At 47.5% G+C, this 24,497-nt stretch overlaps 3 protein-coding genes across 6 annotated transcripts in view; all 3 read left to right on the top strand.

The window, feature by feature from the left end:
- The window catches only part of LOC137590924 (protein phosphatase 3 catalytic subunit alpha), a 40,978-nt gene extending 30,842 nt beyond the window's left edge, over positions 1–10,136 (top strand). The window contains exons 9-14 of one of the 2 annotated variants that reach the window (XM_068308786.1): positions 2,805–2,930; positions 3,027–3,098; positions 3,785–3,811; positions 4,174–4,258; positions 4,347–4,444; positions 8,534–10,136. In XM_068308786.1, coding sequence (XP_068164887.1) covers positions 2,805–2,930; positions 3,027–3,098; positions 3,785–3,811; positions 4,174–4,258; positions 4,347–4,444; positions 8,534–8,742 — 617 coding nt within the window. In that variant the 3' untranslated portion in view covers positions 8,743–10,136. The remainder of the gene's footprint in view (positions 1–2,804; positions 2,931–3,026; positions 3,099–3,784; positions 3,812–4,173; positions 4,259–4,346; positions 4,445–8,533) is intronic. The other variant, XM_068308787.1, reaches the window with a different exon arrangement.
- A 665-nt stretch (positions 10,137–10,801) lies between these two features.
- LOC137590925 (uncharacterized) lies at positions 10,802–16,692 on the top strand. Of its 2 annotated transcripts, none has more exons than XM_068308789.1 (9): positions 10,802–11,050; positions 12,804–12,839; positions 13,514–13,966; positions 14,040–14,123; positions 14,335–14,361; positions 14,896–14,994; positions 15,081–15,105; positions 15,193–15,275; positions 16,148–16,692. In XM_068308789.1, exons 1-9 carry the CDS (start codon positions 10,996–10,998, stop codon positions 16,159–16,161), a joined length of 876 nt encoding a protein of 291 aa, XP_068164890.1. In that variant the 5' UTR covers positions 10,802–10,995; the 3' UTR covers positions 16,162–16,692. The 2 variants fall into 2 exon arrangements, with proteins under 2 accessions (XP_068164890.1, XP_068164889.1); XM_068308788.1 differs by having other exon boundaries at positions 10,805–11,050; positions 13,511–13,966.
- A 1,125-nt stretch (positions 16,693–17,817) lies between these two features.
- LOC137590609 (DNA damage-inducible transcript 4-like protein) lies at positions 17,818–20,929 on the top strand. 2 transcript variants are annotated; one of them, XM_068308284.1, is made up of 3 exons: positions 17,818–19,043; positions 19,232–19,339; positions 19,866–20,929. In XM_068308284.1, exons 2-3 carry the CDS (start codon positions 19,261–19,263, stop codon positions 20,354–20,356), a joined length of 570 nt encoding a protein of 189 aa, XP_068164385.1. In that variant the 5' UTR covers positions 17,818–19,043; positions 19,232–19,260; the 3' UTR covers positions 20,357–20,929. The 2 variants fall into 2 exon arrangements, with proteins under 2 accessions (XP_068164385.1, XP_068164386.1); XM_068308285.1 differs by lacking the exon at positions 17,818–19,043 and having other exon boundaries at positions 19,058–19,339.
- The last annotated feature ends 3,568 nt before the right edge of the window (positions 20,930–24,497 follow it).

The raw sequence follows: 24,497 nt of genomic DNA, 5'->3' as shown, positions 1-24,497 counted from the left end.
GATTAACGGGTTCCGAAACGAGAGAGAGGTTTAGCGACGGCGCGGTGCCTTCAGGGTCGACCCATCGCTCACTGCCTGCTTAAAAATGAGACGCATTACTCTTTTGGGTGGAATCAATCACATGATTGATCTTTGGCGTTAAACAAATATAAAAAACGGAGAAACGAAACAAACATCCACCCGGCTAACGGCTAACAGTGTCGCTAGAGATTTAACGCTAACGCTCCTGGAACTTCTGTGATTACTGCCATCTAAACTTTATCACACACACACACACACACACACACACACACACACACACACACACACCCTATCAGTCCTGTTGATGCTCCTCTAATCAGTCATGTGGGTGGGTTCCCTGGTAGAACCTAAAGCCTCCGTAATGAATCGGCCCTCTGTTCGCTCCCTGCCGGGGCCCCGGCCCCCGCTGAGCACGTCTGTGATTGATTGCCAATCAAGTGGGCACATAAATCTTACAGGGGGGGTAAGGAGGCGGAGGGGGGGGCATCAGCAGGCCCCATCAATATAGTGCAGGGAGTTGGCCAGATTAACCGACGTGCCCTCCTGACTCGGGGGAGGTGTGTGTGTGTGGGGGGGGGGGGCGTAAATTAAACCGGGCGCTGACTCAGGATAATCAGGACGTGAATGATGTCCGGGATGCGATTCCCAAAAGTCCGGCCTCCAGGAGCCGCCCATCACTCCTCCTCCCTTCAAGGAAAACTGTCGACTCTACAGGAAGTTGTCAGGCGCTGACCGGCTGTCTGTCGCAGCGCCGACCCCTGACCCCCCCGGCCCCCTCCACTACCACCACCATCGCCCCTCAGAACTGTCAGGGGTGCCCTGTTAGATGAAAATACAACAGTGGTGATTTAGCAGTTTTCACTCGGAGCTTTCTCTGGAGAGAGGGCGGGGCAGGGGGCGGGGCCGTTGGCAGCCGGCTAGCGGTTTGCTATTAGCGGAAGATTTTCTGCTGCATCATTATTGACTCGTCCTAAAAGCCAACAAACGGATCCTAATGGGATGGAAGTGAAGCGACGCGGTTGTTGCTAATGCTGTTGACGCTAATCTTTTATTTTACCCTGGAGACGGTGGACGATGGATTGGCATAGACTTGTCTCACACCCGTTCAGCCTCAACCAATCGAAACGGATGTCTTGTTGTTCGATGAAGACGAGGAGGAAGCAGGAGTGGAACTTTAAGACAAACCAGGACTACTACCTGGTTTGGGTGCTCTAAGACAAATCCAGCGATGTGATTGGCTGCTGGGGGGCCATGACAAGAACCGATCCAGATTAGGATCTGTCCACCTGTCTGACAATGAGTTTAAAAAGTTTGTTTGCGATGTTTTACTTAAAAAACAAAAAACTGATTTAAAAACAGGAAGTGGGTTTTGAATCGAGGTTCTGCTGCACTAATGTGTGGAGAACGAGAACCGGTCCGGTTCATTTCAGACGGTCTCGTCTGAAGTCTCAAAGTCTCGGAATCTCCCCCCGATCTCCTCGTTACCGGGGAAACCAGAATAAGGCACTGCCTCGTGAATAATGACTGAGCGGGCGTCACCTTGCAGTATCTGTGTTACCGTGGCAGCAGGGATGGCCTCAGCTACACTGTTGGCCGACGCTGGCGGGGCAGAGACACCTAGAGGCCATCCTGGGTATTACATGCTGGAGGCAGGCAGGAGTCCAGGCCGGTCACCGTGTGGAACCGTGTCCACCTGCTGCGGCTAATAGCTTAGCATGTTAGCATCGGATTAGCGAGACGCCGTTTGATGGTATATGCTAATGGGAGGGGGGGGTGGGGGTGGAGTCTTTTACTTACAGGAAACTGATTTGAAGGAGCGACAGACCTTCACCAGTCTGTGGGGTTTCCTTTCTGGGCTTCCGTACACGAGTCAATCAAATCTCTTTTTGTTGTAGATGCTGTAAATATACACACACACACACACACACACACACACACACACGCCGAGGCAAACCCCGGCCCCCCTAAATGTCTTGTGACCCAGTCAGTGTCGCCACCAAGGTTAGAGCTGCCTGGGATGCCGGCTCGGATGACTTGCTATTCCCGACTCCATGGAGGCGGGGGCAGGAAAGTCCCCGGCGGTGTCCCGTTTCCTGTCATCTGGGCCCCCCCGAGCTGGTTCCAGTATGTGAAAGGGATCCGGGGCGCTATATCCAGCGCGGGGGGTATTTCTGCCTCGTGTTTTCCTCGTTGCCCACGTTCACACGATGCCTTCATCACGGGTGGGATCACACGGGACGCTGCTGCTCATGTTTGGGGGGGCGGTTTCTATGCTAGCAGTACACAGAGACGACGCAGAGAAGAGGTGTCGTTTGCGTAGCGTGATGCTACTTCTCCACCCTGTACTGTTAGCAAGCCAAGCCCACTGCGGCCCCCAGTTGGGGAGACCCAACAATTTAAAGGGCCAGACTTTAGGTTCCCTGGATGTGTAATCATTGGAGGACATCCATGCAACCAGGTTGCTAGCTTGATGCTAAGCTAGCAAGCTAACTGTATATTTAGCAAATAGCTTTGAGTGAGATATCAATCAACTCGTCTAATTGTGGGTGAAAAGAAAACGCTGGTTTGCGTTTCCTTTCATTACCTCGGCCATCTGAACCCCCCCCAAGAGAAATCGATATTCTGTTCAGTTAGAGTCCGACTTAAAGCATCCGACTGCTGAGGCGAGTGTTTCTGCGATCCGCCGCCGTTAGCGTCCGTCAATCGATACGCATCTCCGTTTGAGTTCCCTATGTGATTGTACGATCGACACCCACCCTTCCTTGTCTTCCCCCCCACCTCAGCTGCAGTTCTGAAGTACGAGAACAACGTCATGAACATCCGACAGTTTAACTGCTCGCCCCACCCCTACTGGCTGCCCAACTTCATGGACGTCTTCACCTGGTCGCTGCCCTTCGTCGGAGAGAAGGGTAAAGCTGTCAGAACCCCCCCAACCCAATACCCTCCCTCAGCGCTGCGGAACACATCTAATATCGCTCATGTGTCCCCCCCCACCCCACCCACAGTGACCGAGATGCTGGTGAACGTCCTGAGCATCTGCTCCAACGACGAGCTGACGACCGACGAGGAGCTGGACGGTAAGCCGGACCTGGGGGCGGGCGGGCAGGTGGGGGGCTCTGCTGCAGCTTCCTGCAGCGCCAGCAGGGGGAGCCCTCCGCCCTGCTGTCAGAACACACACATTCAGAGCAGAAACACACACACAAGCTCCTCCATCGCTTCAGTCGTCACTTATCCAGCTCCCATCTGCACAGGAAATGACCTCATCCGCCCTTCCTCCTCCTCCTCCTCCTCCAGCTAATGTAGACGTGAAGCGGTAGCTAGCTAGTCGATGGTTTTTAATAATCGATCCTCTCTCACCTCACCTCTTCACCAGCTCATCCATTCAGCGCTTCAGTCGCTTTATTTTAAATTTCCTTCTCTCCACTTTCACTGTTTTTGTTCTTTTTTGGCACATTTCTGTCGTCATTCTGTTTGAAATCTTCACTTTGTTTAACTTCAAGTTGTTCTTTTCTGTCTTCCATCACAAATCACTGTTGCCGTGGTAATCACTTTTGCATCTCTCTCTCTCTCGTGATGTTTTTCTTCATCTAATTTGTCTTCTCTGTTTTCCAGAGTTTTCTGTTCAAGGCAGCGCTTTCCTTTAAACGCATCGTTGCTTTCTGTCCTCCTCTCTCGCCGCCCGCCTCCTCTCTCATTCTCCAGCCATCCACTGATCACTCTGTCCTTTCTCTCTTCTTCTCTCCTGGGGGGGGTTCATGAGAAGGACAGCTAATATATCCCCCCAAAAAAGGTACAAACATGGAACCGCCGTGTGCACAGCTAGATGGGTGCTTGCTCTGACTAACTGTTTAAAGCCTGTTCTACTGACTGTCCATCAGATTGACACTCACACACACACACACACACACACACACACACAGAGTTATAAACCCGAACAGGAAGTGGAGGAACAAGGGCGGGCCGTCGGTTAGCGACGTCGCATGAAACGACGGTGCGTTCATGAAGCGCATGAACGCCCCCTACAGTCCGGTTGTGGTGTGGTTGGGTGGGAGCAGCGCCGTCCGACTGCGTTTTGTTTGCATCGTGTGAACAGAACACACACACACACACACACACACACACTTGACCCCGTCTGACCTCTGACCCCTCCAGGTGCCACGGCTTCGGCCCGCAAGGAGGTCATCCGCAACAAGATCCGCGCCATCGGGAAGATGGCCCGGGTGTTCTCCGTCCTCAGGTAGGCAGACGTGCAGAAACTCCCCCGGGGTCACGTGTTCGCTGTGGCGTGTTGTGACGGTAACTGGGCGTGTGTGATGACATCACAGGGAGGAGAGCGAGAGCGTGCTGACCCTGAAGGGGCTGACCCCCACGGGAATGCTGCCCAGCGGCGTTCTGTCCGGTGGCAAAGAGAAGCTGCAGAACGGTAAGACCGCCACCACACCCCCCCCGAGACCCCGAGCCCCCCACCCCACCCTACCCCCCTGTTTTCAGGCTCCGCCTCTTTTCTGTCCACCATTAGCATAGCACATTAATGTTTAGCAACATCCAGGAAGTCTGAATTTATTCTGGATGATAAAGTTGTATCCCCCTCAAGCTGCCACCCCCCCACCCAGATGTCTCATTGCCCCCCCCCCCCGTTTCTGTATTCAACTGGTTGATCTCATATCACCTGTATCTTTTTCTTTCTTCTTTCTCCCTAGAAACTGCAGGTAGAATCGGTTGTGCAAGTATTCTATTGTGTCGGGAGGGGTGGGGGGGTGTGGGGGGGCGAGGGGGGGGTGGGGGGTTCCTCACCTTTCCCTAGCGTTCAGTTCACCCTCTCATGTTGAATTCCAAACACTCCATTTGGCACGCTGCCGCGGCGACGGCTCTCTGGGAAGGCCGTGAAAAACGACCTCGACGGTGCGTTCGAGGCCGGTCGGGCATCTCGGCGCCGCTCCGTCAGGACAGAGATGGATCCCTCGGTTTTTTTCAAAGGATGAATTGGAATCGACAAATAAAGCAGAAATCCACAACGAACGTCCCTCTACTCTCAGGAGTTCTCTCAAAACGGATTCCTCATGATCGGGAATCCCGATTTGTGTCGTCGATTGATCCGATCTGGAGACTAAACAACCAGATTTCAACAAAAAGATTGGGATGAAATCAAAATCCGGGAACGGAGAATTCCGGAGATGACAGAGGGAGGTTCCAGGATTCCTGCTGCATCATTGGTCGCATCTGGTGTGCTTCTACTGTCATCTTAGCTCCGCCCACCACTAACAGTCTTCGTACCTCCATCCTCATGGCGGTGTAGCTACTGACCTGCCTCGCCGCTGGTTTTCTGTTCATTCCCATCCCAAACCCGAGTCGCCGTGAGCGATTCCAATCATGTCTCGCCTCGGAAGCGGGAGGCGGCGTTCCGGGTGTTCAGTACGGAACGCCGCCGAAGCGACGGCGGCGCTCCGACACGACGCCATGACACACGTGTCTGTCCCTGTTTCCCATGAATCCACGAGCGGATCCGCTCCCACTGTCCTGTGTTGTCGCTGTTCTGCCATACGTGTCGTCCGACCCCCTCCCTCTGCTAACATCCGTGTGTCTTGTCATGTGATGTGTGTGTGTGTGTGTGTGTGTGTGTGGTGGGGGGGGGTCCAGCTCTGTCTCTGCTCTGATTTGTTGGGGATCAAATGAACTCCTCTGCTCACTTCTCTCATTCGTTTTGCAACCCTCCTCTTCTTCTCTTCAGCTACTATTGAAGCTATTGAGGCCGACGAAGGTAAATGGGTCTGGCTGAACCTCTTCTGATGCTTTTCATGGCAGTAGACTTGGGGGAGGGAGGGAAGTGGGGGGGGGGGGCACCCCGTTGGGGTTTTCATCCATCTCGCTGGTGCTTGAGTAGCGTGTGTTGGGTGTTTGGGCTAACAAACTGTGGCACATTATTAACGGACACGTCAGAGTAAGTGGTCGGGAAACCCCGTGGTCACGACTTTCAAAGGGAACCACTCTCATAGCACAGATTTCCAGATCGCAGATGTCGCGCTACGATCAGGACGGAGCGCAAAGCCGACCGACTAACCTCCTCCTTAACAGGAATCATTCACGTTTGGGCGTCTTTCGCCGCGGCGTGCGCGTTGGGAGACGTTAATAATCGAGGTCACATCGCTGAAAATGGCGGCTGAAACAGCTGAACGCGTCTTGAACTGGCCTTGCCCAGAAACGGCTGATCTCATGTCAGATTCCTCGTGTTTACCTGTTTGTGTGTCGGATAATTTAAAGATGTACCACAAATATGTAAAGTTTTGAATATTATCACAGCATAAAATATTCTCGTTACACGGCGGTTAAAAGTGTTAGTAAATACCAGTGTGTATTTTTATTAATTATGCTGATTCCGGGGTTCCGAGCTTTTTGCCCCGGAACATGTATTTTTTGTTTGCTTACGAGTTTCACAGCCCCATAAAAGTTCCCTTAAAATGTTAAATAAAATTCTTTTTTCGCATTCAAAATCTTTGTACGTGCGCAACTCAAGCGACGTATTCTGAAACGCTTTTATTTTGAAAACTAAATGAGGTCGCTCATCTTTTTTAATTCAAACTAGCGTGACGTCAAACACGCGGCTACTTTGCGTGAATCATTAAAAATAAATAAATCCACGTGTGACGTCGGGGCGCTAGCGATCCCGCCGCTCTGCCCTCTCCGTCCAGGAAATCTTGCTATGAACGCTCACGTCGGCGTCTTCCCTTTGAAACCACAGGAGCAGTTGTTCGTTGTTGTTGCTTTAATAGAACCGAACCGGTTTCCCTTCTGAACCCAATCTGAACGCCAATCTGGATCTAACCCCAAAAAAACACAAAACAAAAAAACCAACACTTTTTTCTTGACACCGCCTTTGGCGCAAGAACAACCTCAACTGCGAGCTAAATAGCGGCGTGCCAGCTGCTATTTACGGTGGAATTGTCCAGTACTTCCTGTGTCGCCCCGTGGAGGACCGCCCACCGTGGAGGACCGCCCACCGTGGCGTGGGACTGCTTCTGTCCACTGTGGCCCTGCTGTGTCGTGTTCTATCCTGTGAGCTGCTAATAACCTGTGTCTGACCTGTGCTATGCAGCAACACCCCCCCCCCCCAAAATAAAGAAACCCCGCCCTCCATTGAAATCAGATCAGCCAGGTTAAAACGTGGTCCTGGACCTGTGGCGTCGTCATGGATACGCCAGCGTCCACCTGGTTCCATCTGGTTCCAGTAGTCAGTCTAATCTGAACACCCGCTCCCTGTAGCTCCGCCCCCTCCTGCCCTCCGGTTGCTGCATGCTCCGAGTGGTTAGCACCGGTTAGCATCTGTCGTGTCTCGACGTGGTTCTCCTGTGGACGTGAACGTCTGTCGGCTACACGCCAGTCTTGTTTCCACCCCCCCCCACACCCACACCCCCTCCCCTCTATGTCACCCTGACCATTCCCCCTTCCTCCCTTTGTCGTTTTTTACTTTGTGGCGTGACGCCGATCTGGTCCGGGGGGGTCCTCGGGTCTTCCAGAGCGTTCCTGAGTCATAAATTAGAGTTCAAATGAAACCACAAATGGATGGCGCCATGGAAACCCGTTGACCCCCCTAGGCTGGGATAGACCCCCCCACCCCAGTAGGTTTAGAAGGATTATTACACCCTTTTGTCTGTGCATTCACATGAAAACTGTAATAAATGCTATGAATGTTTTTTAAGTTATTCGTTTGGTAAAAGGAGCTAAAAACTGAAACCCGTCAGATTAGCTTTTAAATAAAGTTGGAGTCTCGTGTTTGAAGTTTGATGTTAAAGGAACAGGGCGGAGTTTTAGTTTTATTATTTCCATAGAATTGGATGAGAAGGTCACCTTCACGCTAACGACATGCTAACGTCATGCTAACATCTGCGCATTTTACAGTTAGCAGGATTGATAGCGCCATCTTCAAGCCAGATTAGATGTGACAGTTTACCCATAATACCACCTGCACCTGAACGCGCCATACCCAGGAGGGTTTGACCCTCATGTGATCGCTGACACCCCCCCCCACATTATTATTTACGTTAAACTTTAGACACTGTAAAAAACATTCATCGTAAAAGAGACAAAAAAACGAGGCTTTGCACAAAATGAAATTATTTCTTCGCCGACACATGCCCCGCCCACTTTCATGCTAATCAGCTGAGTATTTTACGTGAAATATATTTGTTTAAATACCCCAGATTACACATCATGCCCCGTGCCAATGAAGATGAGGTGTTTGTAGGCGGGTCGTTGTCTCCACAGGGTTCGGGTTTGTGCTAGCTCCTCCCCCTGCTTAGCTCCACCCTTTGCTAACGACCTTCTCATTGGACTCTATGTTATCCTGACGTTAGCATTCAGTTGCTAATCTGAGCTCCTCTACTGCTGAACTAGTCGACGTCTCCTTGGAGACTCCGTCGCTAAAGCTAAATTGCGACTTTAACCCCCGTCATCACTTCCTGTCTAACGTCCCTCCTTATTCCCGCCTTCCTTTTCATTTCTCTCGCATGTCAAACAGCCATCAAAGGCTTTTCGCCCCAGCACAAAATCACCAGCTTCGAGGAGGCAAAGGGTTTGGACCGTATAAACGAGCGGATGCCGCCGCGGCGGGACGCCCTGCCCTCCGACGCCAGTCTCAACTCGCTCAACAAGGCCCTGTCCTCGGAGACCAACGGCACCGACGCCAAGGGAAGCACCAGCAGCGGCGGCGGCGGCAACATCCAGTGAAGGGCGGGCTGCAGGCGGAGCCTCGTTCGAAGGACCTGCCCCAACCCCACCCACCACCGCAGAAAAAGGGGGTACAGGAGTGGAAAGGAGGGGGTGGGGTTGGGGACATCTCACTCGCTAGTCTTTGGATATGCCTTCAGAAAATTAGTTTTACATCGAATCTGCTTAAGTTATTGCCGTCACATTTCTGGACCGAGGTTCTAACGACCCGGTTCTCCATCCGAGAGAGAGAGAGACCTTAGAGGTGACTTCCTTTGTTTTCTCGAACGACCCTTGTTCATTTACACCAAAACAGAAACTTGTTTAACTTCTTACTAACTATTGTACGTTTACAAAATGACAGCACTAAAAAGGACGGAACATGAGATCATGTTTTTAACATATAAAGGGTGTACAAACTAAATAAGGACTATTTATTAATAACTTTTTTTTTTTTTTTGCTACTCTTTTAAAAATCGCTCTGAAATGAATTAGGCAGTCTTAAGAAGAATGTTGTTGAAATGCCAAATAATGGAACATTTTATGGTTTTGTACATATTCTGCTTACCTCAGGTTCTTTTGGTGTGTGCTTTGACCTGATTTTTCTGTATAATGGCTAAAAAAAAACTGGAATTTACATTTATCATTTGCAAATATGTTATATTTTTGTCTTTTATTTTGAAGGGGAGGGGTTAGCTTTATCGTGGCTTGCTGGAATTGAGTGTTAATTTTTTCCTCTTTTTAAGTATTGCGAACAAAGTTTTAAAAAGAAAAAAATAGAGAACTTATATTGTGTAAAAAAGAAAAAAAAAAGAAAATAATAGAATAAACTTAAAGTGTCTGCCTATGCATGTTTTATAAAAATCAAAGGAAATCTGAACCCGTTTTGAACTGTACTGCGCTTTAGTGAACATATACTGGATATACCTGCATACATTAACACCATGACGCTCTACGCCTTCGACTTCTTTTGTAACCCAAGCATTTAACGATCTACGACGGAAGAGGCGGTGCTTGTACGTTCACACCGTCCAATTAAGCATGTTTGACAATTGTCGTGAGGTGTGTGTGGTTACGCGTGTAACTCCAAAATGCATGTTTGTGTCATATACCGGGTCGATGGGTTCCGTTCTGTTCTGTAAATGTGCCACAGGAAGTGTCATTCGAATACTATTCCTTTTATTATTTGGAACTCTGCTTTGTATATCAGTTACAGGTTTGATACTGCTCGATACTTTAAAACAAGTACTTTGACCTTTTTTAAGAACTGCTTAAGTGCCCGAGTAATTCACTACACGACATGAAGCCTTGCTTTTTGTAATTTAAATTCAGAACTGTTGGCAGATGAGGCATGCACTTGCAACTATGAAAAGTATTTTATATAACTGTTCAATAAAAATGTGCATGAGTTTCAACTTGATATCCATGCTCTTCCCTTGTGTGTTGTTGTCATTGTTTCCTTGTTATGTACTGATTCCTTCAACTGGCCGCAATGGGAAATCGCTCCTTGGCAGTGGGGCAGCGAAAGGTGTTTCCTCATCGGCCTTCGTGAAGACTTTGACTAAACCGCACACATGCAGCCAAAACCGCAAAGACGTGGAAAAAAATTCATTCTGACGGTTTTAAGACGGTTTTGCTTCAACATATCTTTCATCAACGCAAGTAAAAGACTCCTCAAGTCGTCGGAGTCTTTGCTCTGTTGACCCTGATCCCTCCAGACGAAATTCAAACACAATGTTCAAACAAATGAAAGGAAGTAAATGCTGGCTTCCTGTTTTTTTGGGAGGGCCTAAACACAGGAGATGGATTTTGGAACTTGTCGAGTATCTAATAATTGGGACAGGTGGAGGTCGGAGATAAGGAAGAGTCTGACGTTGAAGGGAATGAAATGAGTGATCATTAACACCTTTAAAAAAAAGTTCAATCCACATGTACCTGTATATGTCCTTGGTGGTGTTTGCACTATGTGGTTCCCCTATTTTAATTGGACGTATAATTCCATAAAGGCAGGTTCGTAGGTGGGAGGTCCACTGGTGTCCGACCAGGAAAAAATAAGCGATGGGAGTCGTCAATGCATTGAAACTCCTGCTGAAAGCCTCACTAGGGTCTCCACAACCGCCGCGCTGCATCAGGAAGGGAAGCCAGTGTATTTCCTCCCCTTCTTTATCTAGAGGAAGTGCCAAAATAAGCAGCGCAGCGCCCCGAGCCCGGACACCTTTTCCACTGGTCGCTCAGTGTGAAGGAGTCAGAGGAGTTCACCTCCGCCGAGTCAACATGAAGACCGTCCTCGTCCTCTTTCTCGTGCTGCTGGCGTCTGTCTTCACACCAGGTGGGGGAAACCATTCCAACTTCTATTAACCCAAGGTGTTAGATATCCTGGACTCAGGTCCGCTACCCCAAAAAACCTGCTTACATCACCTCTGGGCAGTTCAGTTGAGTACTAATAACTCTTGGTGTCTGATACTCTTCTGTTTTAGCGTCTTTTAGATGTTTTTTTTTTTGTGTGACGACTGTTTTGATTGATCGTGTTTTATATAATTGTGTCATTTTGTTTGGGAATGTGCTGTTCAAAAGACACTGAAGTCACCTCAGGGACCGGAGAGCGCATTTCCGTTACTTTAAGCCGAGATAAGTTCTATGTGCGTAGCTGGGTAATGATTCAGTCAAAGAATGTCAAAGTTTATTTCTCATTCTAACTCAGTATCTCAGGACGCTAGAATCCCGGCTGCCAAAGTGACGGATTGGTGTCTCCAAAAAAGACGGTGGCTCTCGATTTGTTTTTTTTCCTTGTCCAGGGCCAAAAAAACTTTTAGGCGTTCTGCACTGGACAGATTAGCGATCTCACAGCAGATATCCAGTGAGAACCAAACTGTCCCCTCCCTCACAGACAACAGATCATTGTCCTGGGACCCAAATGTCCCGAGTGACACCAGAAAGACTCCCAGCGTTAACAGTAAACATCTGGAGGAAACACCTTCGTCCTGGAGCCTTTTTACTCGAGCGTATTTCCACAGCAACAAAAACAATGACTAAGTCAACAAGGGTGTTGGAAGCAACGGAACAGGTCCTGGACTCACATGGAACTGGGGGAAGCTTGAGTTTTAATGTTGATGGTAACGTGTCTCTACGTGACTGGAGGCTTCACTCAAAGAATCACAGTAGTTCAGTAAATCAACATTGGGGGAGGGTTAATCGAACCATTGCTGGGTAAATGGTCCCAAACTGGAACTCCGAAAGGACAGGACTCACGGTTCACAGGTAAACAATCCACGAATAGCGAGGCAGACCCCAAAAGTAAAAGTAAAAGATGGAACATATAACACATGTATCAGGGTGGGGCAGACAGTGAAAGGAAAACACACAAAGTAGCGAGTCCAAAAGGAGGAGAGAGGTGCGTGGTGGAGGACAGGTAGAAACCTAAAACGTGGAAAGACAAGGCCCAATCAGAGACAGGTGGGACTAACAGAGACCAAACAGACAGGAAGGGACAACAAAGACAGGAAATGTCAAGAGAACCACGATAGAACAGGAAATGACAAACTAACCCCCAAACCATGATGCAACACTTGGATTCTCTAGGATACCCGAGTCTTGTTTCTGACTTGTGTGGATGGATTTAAAGGAATGAATTTGTTGGAAAGACTCTGTACTTGTCTGACAATACTTAAAGGACTTCAGACTTCTGTCAGGAGTGCCGTTGATGAAACCTTTCAGCGATGAGATATGTTGAATCCACGCCGACAGGAAGCTCAGCCGGACAGGTCAGGGGACAACAATAGTTTGTCTGAGACAGGATGCAGCTTAACACGGCAGCGGCGCTCTGACCGGAGGATATTCAACACGCCACGACCTCCAGCGGTATCTTGACTCATCATACCCTGTCTGACACTCGGGGCAAGGTCGCCCATGTTCCTCAGACCCTGGTCTTTAAAGCGGTGCCAGACAGGAACGATCCAAACATGCAACCGTGACCTAAAATAGAGCGTCTAAGGAAATGTTTCACAAAGACTAACTGGTGCTTCTCAGTGTTTTTCCCTCACAACATCTTAAATCTGGCTGAAATGATTGTTTCTGTTTCACAGCTTTGTCAGAGGAAACAGCTAAATTGGATGAAACAGGTAAACAAACGCAACCACCAACAAACTCACCCTGAACAAAAAATCTGTCTTTGTATGTACCAACGTTAAGGCTAATTAGAATTTCAACACTTTCTTTGAGGTTAGATTACAAGATCGGTAATAGTCCACAGGCTGCGGTAAATAAGGAGAGAACCAGTCGTCAGTTAGCTTAGCTTTCAACAGTTAGCTTCTGATGGGGACTCCAGTTAGAGTGTAAACTGTTTCTTAAGAATGAGGCACCAAACTTTTTTGGTTTGGTGGTAAATTTCAAATTAAAATACAAGAACAGATTTTAAAATCACTAAATTTCACCCTTCAGTCTTTTGGAAGAAAACAAGAGCAACAATAAGTTCAATGGATGAAACCTACTTCCTGTACATACAGCCCACTTCCTGTGCTGTTAATGAGGGAAGTAATAAGCTTCATAGATAGAGTTTAGCTTCCATCAGAATTGTCTGTTCACCTTGCTGTTTGTCTCTGGCCTCAGTTAAGGTAAGCTTATTAGCTTTTATGTCTTAGCTTTGTAGTTAGCAGACAAATACTGCATGTTAGCGATATCTTCTCTTTTAGCTCTGTGCCAAAGAAGTGCATTTTCCAAGTAAGTCTTTTGACAAACTCGAGAAATTCATTTCATATTTTATCACTTAAATGTCTCCGCATTTTAAAACCAGCAGTACCAACACTAGCACCAACCACAGCACCAGAAGCAGACCCAACACCAGCACCAACTAAAGATCCAGCCCCAGGTCCAGCACCAGCAGACACTGCAACAACAGAACCAGACCCAGCACAAGTAGAAACTGTTGCACCAGAACCAGACCCAACACCAGCAGAAACTGCAGCACCAGCCATGGGACCAGCAGACACTACAGCACCAGCCCCGGACCCAGGACCAGCAGATACTACAGCACCAGCCCCGGACCCGGGACCAGCAGACACTACAGCAACAGCCTCGGACTCAAGCCCAATACAACCTGCAGTAAAAACTGCAGCACCATCAACGAACCCAACAGAAGCACCAGTGGTTGCAGCGACACAACTCCCAAATGTGCCCCCACCAGCTGCAACAACAACCACCAGAGCTCAAATCTCTCCCACCAAAGCCGTCACGAAAAGTCCCAAGGATGGTTAGCATGGTGAAGTTATCAATAGATACAAAGAGAGATAAAAACATTCTTTAATCTCATTTTATTTTACCAGGAAAAACCGAACATCCGCCCACAAAAATCGTGAAGACTGACCAGAAAGTTCAGACCACCAAACCTCCCCAGAAGGGCAACAAAAGTTAGTGGCAGTTTTCTCCATGTTTGCTGATGACTCACGTTTGTACATCTGAAAATGAATCGCGTTTAGAGACATTCTAAGGCTACTTTTGAGCGGTTAGTGATTAGTTAGCTATGACACCATATTAATTATACTAACTCATCAGTAAATCAGATATATTCATTTTAAAATGTTTAAATTTGTTTCATACTGACATTTATTCCAAAACCAGGTGAGGCGGAACACCTGAAGACTGCAGGTGAGTTCTACACAACTTCTGTTCCACATGAGTTTATCCTTTAAACTTTCATTTAATTAGGGTTAAATTCACCTTCCTACCTTGTTCACAGCCACACAATGTTTGCTAATGAGCTAGCTAGCTAGCACTGACAGTGGGTCTCCATAAATGCATATTGTTAGCATGCTAATAGCCTTGCCAAAATGATGCCGAGGTGCTAATTTTTTTTACCTACATCCATATATCCCACATGTTTACCGTTGCAGCTTTGCACGTTAGCATGAATTTTAATTTATTAACACAAGCCTTTGGGAGCTAGCGTTTTAGCAACATGGCCGTTTGTGCTAAAAGCTGTTAAGCATATAAATAAAATTATAATCTGACTAATCTATAAAAATGAGATATACTTCCGTCCTGTTAGCTATTATGAATTAGGCTAACACTGCTACTGCTGCTACTATTTGTATGTCACCCACCTGTGTTTTGTCACCCACCCATGTGACATCACACACACCTGGTGTGACGCCATACACCTTCCTCTGCTGTCCTGTTCAGACAAGAAGCTGTGGTGGATCGTGTTGCCCGTCCTGCTGGTCGGATTCGCCGCCGCCATCTTCTTCAGATTCAAGTGCAAGAAGATCCACGACCACACGGGTGCGTATGACGTCATCGGCGCGTCACATGACCTGGACGTCCTCATTGGTTTGTTAATCTCTCCTCTCTGGTCTCCTCCCATCCAGAAACCATCGACACCGGAACCGAGAAGTAGGTGTTCACTTGTTTATTTGTTTGTTTACTGTTGTTTTGAGTGTGGACACCTGATGCATTAACTCCGCCCACCCACCTTTGCAGCGCATCTTTCCAGAGCCGGCCTGAAAGCACCAAAGACGGCGTCATGCTCCTGGGGGTGAAGTCATCAGGCGGGGAGGAGAACGGTGAGCCGATATTCCCGGGAAGTTGCCGGCTTTTAATATCTCATTGTGCGGCGCGCGTGCACGTGAGGAAGGTGTTTCCTGTGATTCTGCACCCCCCACCCTGGAACAAGCAGCGGGACTCGACCGATGGCGACTTCCCAACATAAACAGATTATTTCGGACCTGAGCGATTGTGCGTTCAGTAAATGTCAGCGCGGGGGTGTGTGCGTGGGTGGTGGTGGGGGTGGATGCTTCTGCACGTCCGTAGGTTTGCGCATGTCGGCGGTGAGGTTTAGTGCGCATGCGTGGGTTGGAAGCTCCGGGGCCTCGAGGCGACACCTTCCTGAACACAATGAGGGCTGGATGGACGCGGGGCAGGAAGTGGAGTCATGCTCCAGGAATTCTGCTGACGAGGAAAGAGTTTCTGTTTCACACTTTTCTTTTTTTAATTCTTAAATGAGTTTAAAAGTTATTCCGACACGGATAAAACTAAAACTAAAACCGCTGGTACGCGTTTAATCACCGATTTAGAGGAGATGTTCACGGCCGCAGGCATCGAGATATAAAAGAAGCTCATCCAAAAGACGTATTTGATGACGTTTATGACGTTTATTCGCGGGTCGTCCTTTGGGAAAAAAAATTCTGTGTTCAGGTGACCCCTAGGATCAGAGTTCTCTAATGTCCGACACGTTTTAAACGCAGCACTGCCATCTAGCGCCGCTTTAGGGGAAAACACGAAATAAAGTTGAACGTTTGTTGTGACGTTTTTTGAGATGGGATGACATCATCATCGCTTTGTGTGTGTGTGTGTGTGTGTGTGTGTGTGTGTGTGTGTGTGTGTGTGTGTGTGTGTGTGTGTGTGTGTGTGTGCGTGTGTGTCTGTGATCTTTCAGCCGCCGCGAGATAAAACGGACGGGCGGGTGACGTCTGGATGACGTCATCAGACAAGTCTCGCCTGTGGCCGTGACGTGACGGTCTGGAGGATCCGTGGAGACGTTTAATTTTTATTTGAGGCGTTTTGAGAAGCAGAAAGTTGTGATTCTGATGCGTGTTTTTCCTTTTTAACGCGTGGATTGTGACTGATATGTTAAATCCACACCTGTGGATTCACACACACCTCAGAACCACCAGATATCTGACGTCATAAAACACACTTCTTATCATGTTTAATTCTACTTTGATTTAGAGCTCTTTTTTTTTTAGATTGTAAACTTTAATCCTACTTGTTTTTTGACAGAAATGTTTTTTTTAAGTCACAACCGGATAGAAGTTTCTCACTAAAGTAGGAATGAATGACGTTTGAGTTGCATGATGCTTTTTTTTTTTTTTAAATTCAGTAAATTTATACATTCAAACACGATGGAGGGTATTTAAATCACTGGAACTACTTTATGGCTGTTTTTCACCTTTTATTTTTCAATAAATCACAAGAAAAAGGTTTCGTTTCTTGCAGTTTTGTCTGGCTCGGTGCTGGAATCACTTTGTGTCGTCTAATAACACGATAAAAGTTTATTTCAGGTTTACAAAATCCCTTTTTTCTGATTGAAGCTCAATAAACGCCTCATTTTGTTTGCTGTACGTGCGGTAAGACAGTTCCCTACCTGACCACCAGAGGGCGCAGAGGGCCAGCACACCCGGGGTGAGCCACTGGTTGCCCCCCCCCCCTGGTCAAGAGCTGGTATTTATTACAGGGAGGTCACACGGGGTGATCGATTCCACGCTTGACCTACATTCTGAATCGATTCTCACCTGCTGCGGAAAAATCTGGCGCGTCCTCAGGGGGCGGAGTCCAGGTCACCATGGTTACTTCACCACATTGTTTACAGCCTGTTGTGTTTCACCTCCTGATGTAAACTCCATCAAGTCAGACGATCGATTATACGTCATATTATTTATATTATGTATTATATAGCACAAACTGCCTGAAGGCTTCCTGGAAGGCGGCTTTCTGATTGGCTAAAAACTTTTACAGGTAATTTCTGTATGAAATCTCTTATTTGACAGTTTCTAGTGTTTTTTTCTGGTCTTAAATCCACTAGAAATCCTTCCCTGTGGACTGAAGCTGACTTTTATTCATATTTTCTTTTCCATTTTTAACTGGTTTTCATTTCGACGCACCGTGAGGACAGACGAGGGTTCTAATCTGACGTTTATTAGGAACCAAACTCAAAACTTTGTTATCTCGTCTACAATCGAGTTCTGCTGGCGTGGAGGAGCTGTGAGGAGATGATTCCCTTAAATACAGCAGAGATCTGAATCATCTAACATGGATTTGAGGTTCCTTTCATCGCCTGGAGGCACGTTTCTTTGAGGCCATCCTGGATTTGACGGGGGATGACAGGAGGCTCATCTGAACCGCGATGGATTAGTAACCCGGCCCGCTGGTGGAACGTGGAGACGGCACGTGGAACGGATCCACCAGTGGGTTTTGGATTGAAGCAGACATCCTTCACACAACCAGCTTTGCTCTTTATCTTCTAATGTCGCTGCAAAAAAAAAAAAAAAATTCAGATTTTGTAAGTAAATGACATTTAGATCGTGCATGAATGCCATGCAGTCCTTTGCTGCTAACAGTTAGCCACAGGCGGCTAAAAGTTGATGCATCTGCAAGAAAATGTGCACAATGTGCACCACATGACTCTGATCCTGCATGGAGGAAAGCTGCAGCCTTATCTGCATGTCTTCACGGGAGAAAGTGATGACAGTAAGACGAGAGGAGGGTTCACAGTCCGGTATGGAATGCGGCCATGACCTGTATAGATGTTGTTTTACACTTAAAGGCCTCTTAAAGTTTTATGACACACAGAAAACCTGCTGGTTCTGCACTGACCCCGAACAGCCCCACATGCATTTAGGTCAAAACATGAAAACTGCTCACAATCAGCTGATGCTACAAACGCCCGCTTCAAACGGTTTCCATGTGCCTTTATTTTCTGCCCCTATCACAGTAAATATCTGCATCCACAAAGATGAAGTGGCTCCAGGAAGCATGCGAGGCTTCTAAGGCCGGATTCCATTACCCTGCAGCCGGCAGAGCCGCCGGGGGAAAGAGGGATCCGGTTACTGAGGGAGAGGAGGATGATGATGATGAGGGATAAACGGATAATTAGATGAACAACTGTGGTCACTATTCAGCTGCCAAATGGAACCCCATGCACAGAAAGTGGAGTAAAAAGAAGGGAACCTACTCCCTCCTGGTTTAAATGTGCTTAAACTGCAAAAGTTAATATAAAGGTTAGAAGTCAAACTGATTTTTCTCGCTTTAAAAGACATTAAAAAGCCTCTGTGGCTGAGATTAATTGTGCAAAACAATGTGATGCTTTTCATTTTACAATTATATTCAGAGAAGTTTGTTTTACTCTTAACAGCTTTTGTTTGTTTAGTTTGTTTATGAAACTACAAATTTATGGTTTTTATGGGTTACATTCTGCAGATAAACTGATTTCACTCGTAAAAATAAAGAAAACTTCCCTTCAAGTCAAGGGGAATCTTCTTTTCCAAACACGTAGCAACAAGAACATCCTCCTCCCCCATTGGCCAGTTATTTCATTCGGGATGCTATTTCTCAGCCAATCAGGACTCACCTCCAGAGACCTCTTCTGATTGGTCAAACCTTCGAATCAGCTGATGAGAAGAAATGGATAAATATTGCCCATAACTTTGGGCAGCTTCAGTGAGTGTGTGTGTGTGTGTGTGTGTCGGTCGGTGTGGGCAAAGAGGTGCGCGTGTGTGACGTCATTGATGACAAATCACTCAAACGGAAGTATTTTGCACTAAATAATATTTAAGGTGGGTGTTTTAATTTAAAAAAAAAAAAAAATCAGCTGCTAGCTAGAAGTTAGTTGAAGCGGTGACGTCACAGCCGGCTGTGTCGCTACCGGCTAGCTTCAGCATAGCCACCTGTCCAGCACTGAGCTAACGGCTAAGCTGCTCCTCTGACGTCTCTGTCTTTGCTTGTGACGTCGTTTTCCGAACAGGTTCACGGGAGAGAACACTTTCTGTCAGCATGGTGGCCACAAGTACTCTAAAAACCAAGAACAGTGAATGCATCACGGAGCTGCCCGGCCAGACTCGCTTTGGGAAAGGTGCGTTCAGGGTCCTCGGCTTGTGTCGGGAGATTTTGCATTTCTTCCTGTGCTTGTTTTCCTTGTGGTGGGGTGGCACGGCTTCTACAGGGAGTTGGGAGGGGGTGGTGACGTCATCACGCAGCTACCAGAATATCATCTGAATCTGACTCTAAAAGGAGAGAAACCCGATCGCAATAGTTGGTGATGTGAACATGAAACGGGTTGTTTTGTTGGGTCAGTTGTTGTTTTCCGTGACATTCCACCGCTGCACAAACCAGAAGTTCTGCAAAACAAACAAACAAACAAACAAACAAACAAACAGACGTGGTTTGACGTGGCCTTCACTGACTCCTGTTGGCTGGGGAAATCTGACACCAACAGGATTTAAATGTATGAACCAATGCAAGTAAAAACAACAGATTAAAAACTAATAAGATTAGTAAAATGAAATACTATTAATGAGATTCTTTATTGATGAAGCACTGCTTTTGATGCTGTTTATTGAACCGCGGCCACGCCCTAAATGTTGACCCTTTTTTCCCAGACTCGGACTTCTGGGATGCCTGTCTGGCCGAGCCTCAGCGGAGCGCCGACCTCTGTGAGGAGCGGACGTGTCGACAGCTGGCCCAGATGTTCGAGGGCGTCCTGTCCCGGGCCAAGAGGCCCACGCTACACTGCTCCTCGGTGCTGGTGCCAGAGCGGCTCACGCGGCGCATCGCCCGCCAGGTGCTGCGGCTGGCGTCCGGCGAGCCCTGCGGCCTCCGCGGCTGCGTCTTCTACATCCACCTGGAGCTGGACGAGGGCGTGAAGCGGCTGGAGCGCGTGACGTACGACGCCGCCGTGGTGCCCACCTTCGAGCTGACGCTGGTGTTCAAGCAGGACGGCGCCGCCTGGCCCAGCTTACGCGACTTCCTGTTCTTGGGGTCCTGCTTCGCGCCCAAGTCCAGACGCGTTCTCCGGCTCAGCCCGGGGTTCCGGCTCATCAAGAAAAAACTTTACTCTTCCTCGGCTGGAACCGAGGTAGAGGAGTGCTGAACCATGTGGGAGGGGTCAGAGGTGAAGCGGGACGAGGACGATGCCTTCACTGGGACGCGTTTTCTACGGTGTTTTTGTACAGGTGTTTGTTTGGTTTTGTAACAGGATGAAAAGTGAGAAAGATTTGAAAATGTTCTATTTTTTACGGTAAACTGTGACGTTCTGGGGTTTTGTTTTTTTTTCCGTTTTAAATTGTTGCTGAATGTAAACGTTTGGGAGGGACGGGGCGTGGGGGACACACGATGGAGACACTCGCCACTTTGTTGATGCGTCCGCACAATTCCTGACACGATGAAGGTGTTACCCCCACACCACCACCACCACCACCACCAGGGGGCGGGATGCTGGTCCCCTGAGGGCCACATGTTGCTGACGTGACGCTGCTTTCAGGACTGTGGGTGTTCTTGAAACTGGACGCCGCTCTTGATGAAATGCATATTTTCCACTTGATTAGAATTGTGTGTGTTTGGTGTAAATGTTTTATTGAATTCTTATTTTTATACACCCCCACCCCCCCTCACAGCTGTTCAATGCAGAGCCTTTAAATATGATTAAAGGATTATTTCACCCGAATGCTTCGTCCCATTTGTCCTTTTTATTATTTCCTATTCGACGCCGGGGCAAAACCTGACACAACAGTTGTTCCTTACCGTCTCAGTGACTGCTTGCTCAGCAGTTTTTGAGCGTTACTCAGCATATTCTACAGACAGCAGAGGACAGTCCAGGCTTTCCAACATGCATGTGCATCTAGATTGTGGTACACAACATTTCTGGCTTCCCCAGACGTGGCGTTTATGACCTGATCCATTTCGACCCCGGATCCAGATTCTGGTTGGACGCGAGTCGTTGTGAATTTGCAGAGTCGTATGAAACTTAATGGGGGGTGTCATCACCGTGGTTTCAAAGGCCTGTTAGTGAAGCAAGCAGCCCGGGGCTCATATGAACGACGGTGGTGACACCAGGGTGGGACATTCAGGTTCGGGTCGCCGAGCTGCAGCTGCTGGTAATTCAGACTCAAACGTTCCTGGTTTGAGTCGTTTTATGGAAGAAGGAGAACAAACATGATCTTTGTTCAGTCCGACACGTCTGAGGCCTGTACCATAAAGCTGGATTACGGCTTAGCGAGATAACTTCAGGCTTAACCCTGGCTTTTCAGTACCATAAAGGTGGCTGACTTTCTATCGGGCTACGTTGTCGCTGTAACCTATGCTGAAGACTTAACCTGCTCTGGAGCAGGATAAGTTCAGGATAAGAGCTCAGCAGGTATATCAGCCCCACCTACTGACCAATCAGTTCTCTCGGAAAATGGGCTGTCCGTTTTATGAGAACCCGTGGATCTTGGTGCACAGCTTGTGCGAAGAGCGCTCAGGCGCGAGAGAATATTTAGAGATCGCTGTAATCCGTTGGAATTGCCTGAACAATCCCTGTACGAAAGGTAGAGGTTTTGGGGAGAGGGGTTACATTACATCTGTCAGCTGCTGGAGCCTTACATCAGTAATGTAACGCACCACAACCACGCGCTGACAGTCCCACAGACAGTGTGCATTGCACTGAGGTTCTTTGCCACAGTTAATATATTTTTTAGTGATGTTCGTAATTATTATGATGTCCTTAAATCCCTCGTTGGATGGGTTACAAGCAAGCCACAGATAAAATGCCATTAATCAATTGTTTAAGTAAATCATGGATTAATTCATTCATTCATAGATACTCTTATGTATTCTGTTGGCGATGCCGAGAACCTCTGGAAGAACACAGTATGTAGAGCTATTCATAAAGTCGCGGGGGCTACAATCACATGCCATAACGAAAAATGTGGTACACACATACATTTATAGAACACACAAATGTTACTGTAGTCAGATATACAAGTGCAGTCGTAGTGGGGTAGTAATATTATAATGGCACTAACTTCCGCATTGACACAGTCGGCGATTTTGTGCCAGCGATCCTTGCGCTATTTGGCAGCTGCAACTGTGTTGCTTTTTGCCTGGATTATTGATTTGTATTGCTCGTATTTATTAATTATTATTGTTTGCTCCTCCGTTGTGAAATGTGCAGCTTGGGCCGATTTGTTGCATGTTTGTGATTGGTCGCATGCTGCAACCTCCGCCCTTTTTATGTGAGCGCGCACAGATCTAGAGTGGACAAGTCTGGATTGAATTAATGAGTTGATAGCCGGCTTTATGGTACCGAAAATCCAGAGGGCGGATGTCTCGGTAAGTGAAGCCAGATAATTAAGAGGAAGCCCAGCTAGGTTCATCAAGCTTTATGGTACAGGCCTCTGGAGGAGTTCTTTGATTTCTGTCTGGTGATTCTGCTGCAGTACGGCGTCACGGCCACCAGGGGGCGCATTGGATCTCACGCACGAAAACATCGCTCGTCACGTAGGTCAGAAATCACAGCGCAGATGGTCGACTGGACCCTCCTCTGAAGCGTCCGGACACCTGATAGGCTGGTTTACTCCCGACTCGGACGGACTCCAGGTTCCTCTTTCTCAGAAGACGGAAACTTGATCCGAGAGTTCATGTTTGTTTGTCTCCTGTTTATGAACGTAAACAACTTGTTTTTGTTTGGCTTTATCTCCTTCCTGTTTTCATAAACTTCTACCTGATCATGTTTAATCGAATAGAATTTGATTTATAGTCACCTCTCTGCCATCCCATAATGCTCTGAACGGAGCTAGACCCAAGAAAGGACGAGGTTGGTTCTGTTGGTGCTTTACTGAGATTATTTCTGGGTACTGAACCATAAATCTTTCACCCGCCTCTCGCTGAATCTCTATCGATGCGTCGACGAGCGGAATTTAAAATCTGCTCTGCTTTGCCAAGACGGCCGGCGGCGGCGGCCAGGAGCGGATTGTACAACAAGTCACAGAGATGTTGTTTTTCAAATCTTTATGCTTCTATCCCTTGTTTTTGCATTGCTAATGTTAGCACAAGACTCTCCCAAACAGCGGTTTTCGAGCCTGACGCTATAGCCGAGAGGCAGGGTGTACCCTGGATGGGACGCCAGTTTATCGGCTTGGCGTTAGAATGAAAAGATTAAAAAAAATAAAAAAAATACATCTGGTGTCAAATTCAAGATATTGTTGCTAAAGAAAGAATCTTAGACCAAATAGATTCGTCTATTTTCTTTAAGCAGGGTTCCAAACCGATCACACAGCTGGAGATCTTGGCGCCGTACTTTCCGGTGTTTTCATGGCTCCAGGATGTCCTGACATGATGGACGCCGCCCAGTGAAATTAAAATCGCCCCTCCAGGCGCGTGATGCTGACACTTGACTGCAGCGTGCTACTAAAGAAACTGGGATATTTTGAGGTGTTGCTATGCTATTTACAGCAGAGGACCGAGGGTTATTTAGGTGTCACTACGGTGTTTGTCTGGCCGGGGCGTGACCTCGCCAAGACACCTTGGAGGTCATGACCCGCCGCCAACCAACACACCACTGGATCCACACACATTTATTTCTCTGGCAATTTTCATGTGGAAACTGAGTGATTGTTAACAGAACTTGTGTGTTTTTAAATCTCACGTGTATTTCGGTTCAAAGTGACCACATCGAGGCCGACGACTCCTCCAGGAAAACAAGCTGACAGCTTCTCTCTCTTGGCAAAGCTCAGACAGATTTGACATTTAATGACAAGTTGGACGCCAACAGGACATAAACAACACCAACACCTTCCGTTTGCTTTCGTAATTTACAAAGCTTTTCCCACAGCTGGTAACAGCCACAAGAGTTCCGTTTCCTCTTCAGATCTGAATTGTAATGAACAAATTAATGAGAAGAAAGCTTCACATTATGAGGAAAAAACATCTCAGCTAATTTAATTATTGTCTGAGAGCTTGGAGGAGTGTTGGAGTGGCTGCAAGGCTTTCACAGCCCGCTCTTCATTATCATTGGTTTTATTCTTTATCCGTGTTAACATTCAGTTCATCAACATCAAGGCTGTCAGAGACTTTCTGTGACTTACAGCTTACATCAGTTATGGTTCAGAATGAATTTATGTTCTATTTAAGAAGTGATGAGAACAATCTGTGCATCCTCAGGTTATTAAAATGATGGATAAGAATCACAGGTTGTTAGGAAAACTGAAATATCATTGTTGTTCCAGTCATCTGGAGGTCAATGGAGAGATTCC

This window comes from Antennarius striatus, chromosome 23, assembly GCF_040054535.1.
Source record: "Antennarius striatus isolate MH-2024 chromosome 23, ASM4005453v1, whole genome shotgun sequence".
NCBI lineage: Eukaryota > Metazoa > Chordata > Actinopteri > Lophiiformes > Antennariidae > Antennarius > Antennarius striatus.
Note: the sequence above shows the minus strand (reverse complement) of the source record. Positions and strands in the feature narration are given on the sequence as shown.

What these genes read in the sequence shown, in the direction of transcription:
- LOC137590925 (XM_068308788.1), top strand. Translation starts at nt 10,996, where the DNA reads ATGAAGACCGTCCTCGTCCTCTTTCTCGTGCTGCTGGCGTCTGTCTTC. An exon ending in TCCCCAGAAGGGCAACAAAA is followed by an intron (nt 14,124 to 14,334) that starts GTTAGTGGCAGT and finishes TTCCAAAACCAG; the next exon opens with GTGAGGCGGAACACCTGAAG. An exon ending in ATCGACACCGGAACCGAGAA is followed by an intron (nt 15,106 to 15,192) that starts GTAGGTGTTCAC and finishes CCACCTTTGCAG; the next exon opens with CGCATCTTTCCAGAGCCGGC.
- LOC137590609 (XM_068308284.1), top strand. Translation starts at nt 19,261, where the DNA reads ATGGTGGCCACAAGTACTCTAAAAACCAAGAACAGTGAATGCATCACG. An exon ending in CCAGACTCGCTTTGGGAAAG is followed by an intron (nt 19,340 to 19,865) that starts GTGCGTTCAGGG and finishes CTTTTTTCCCAG; the next exon opens with ACTCGGACTTCTGGGATGCC.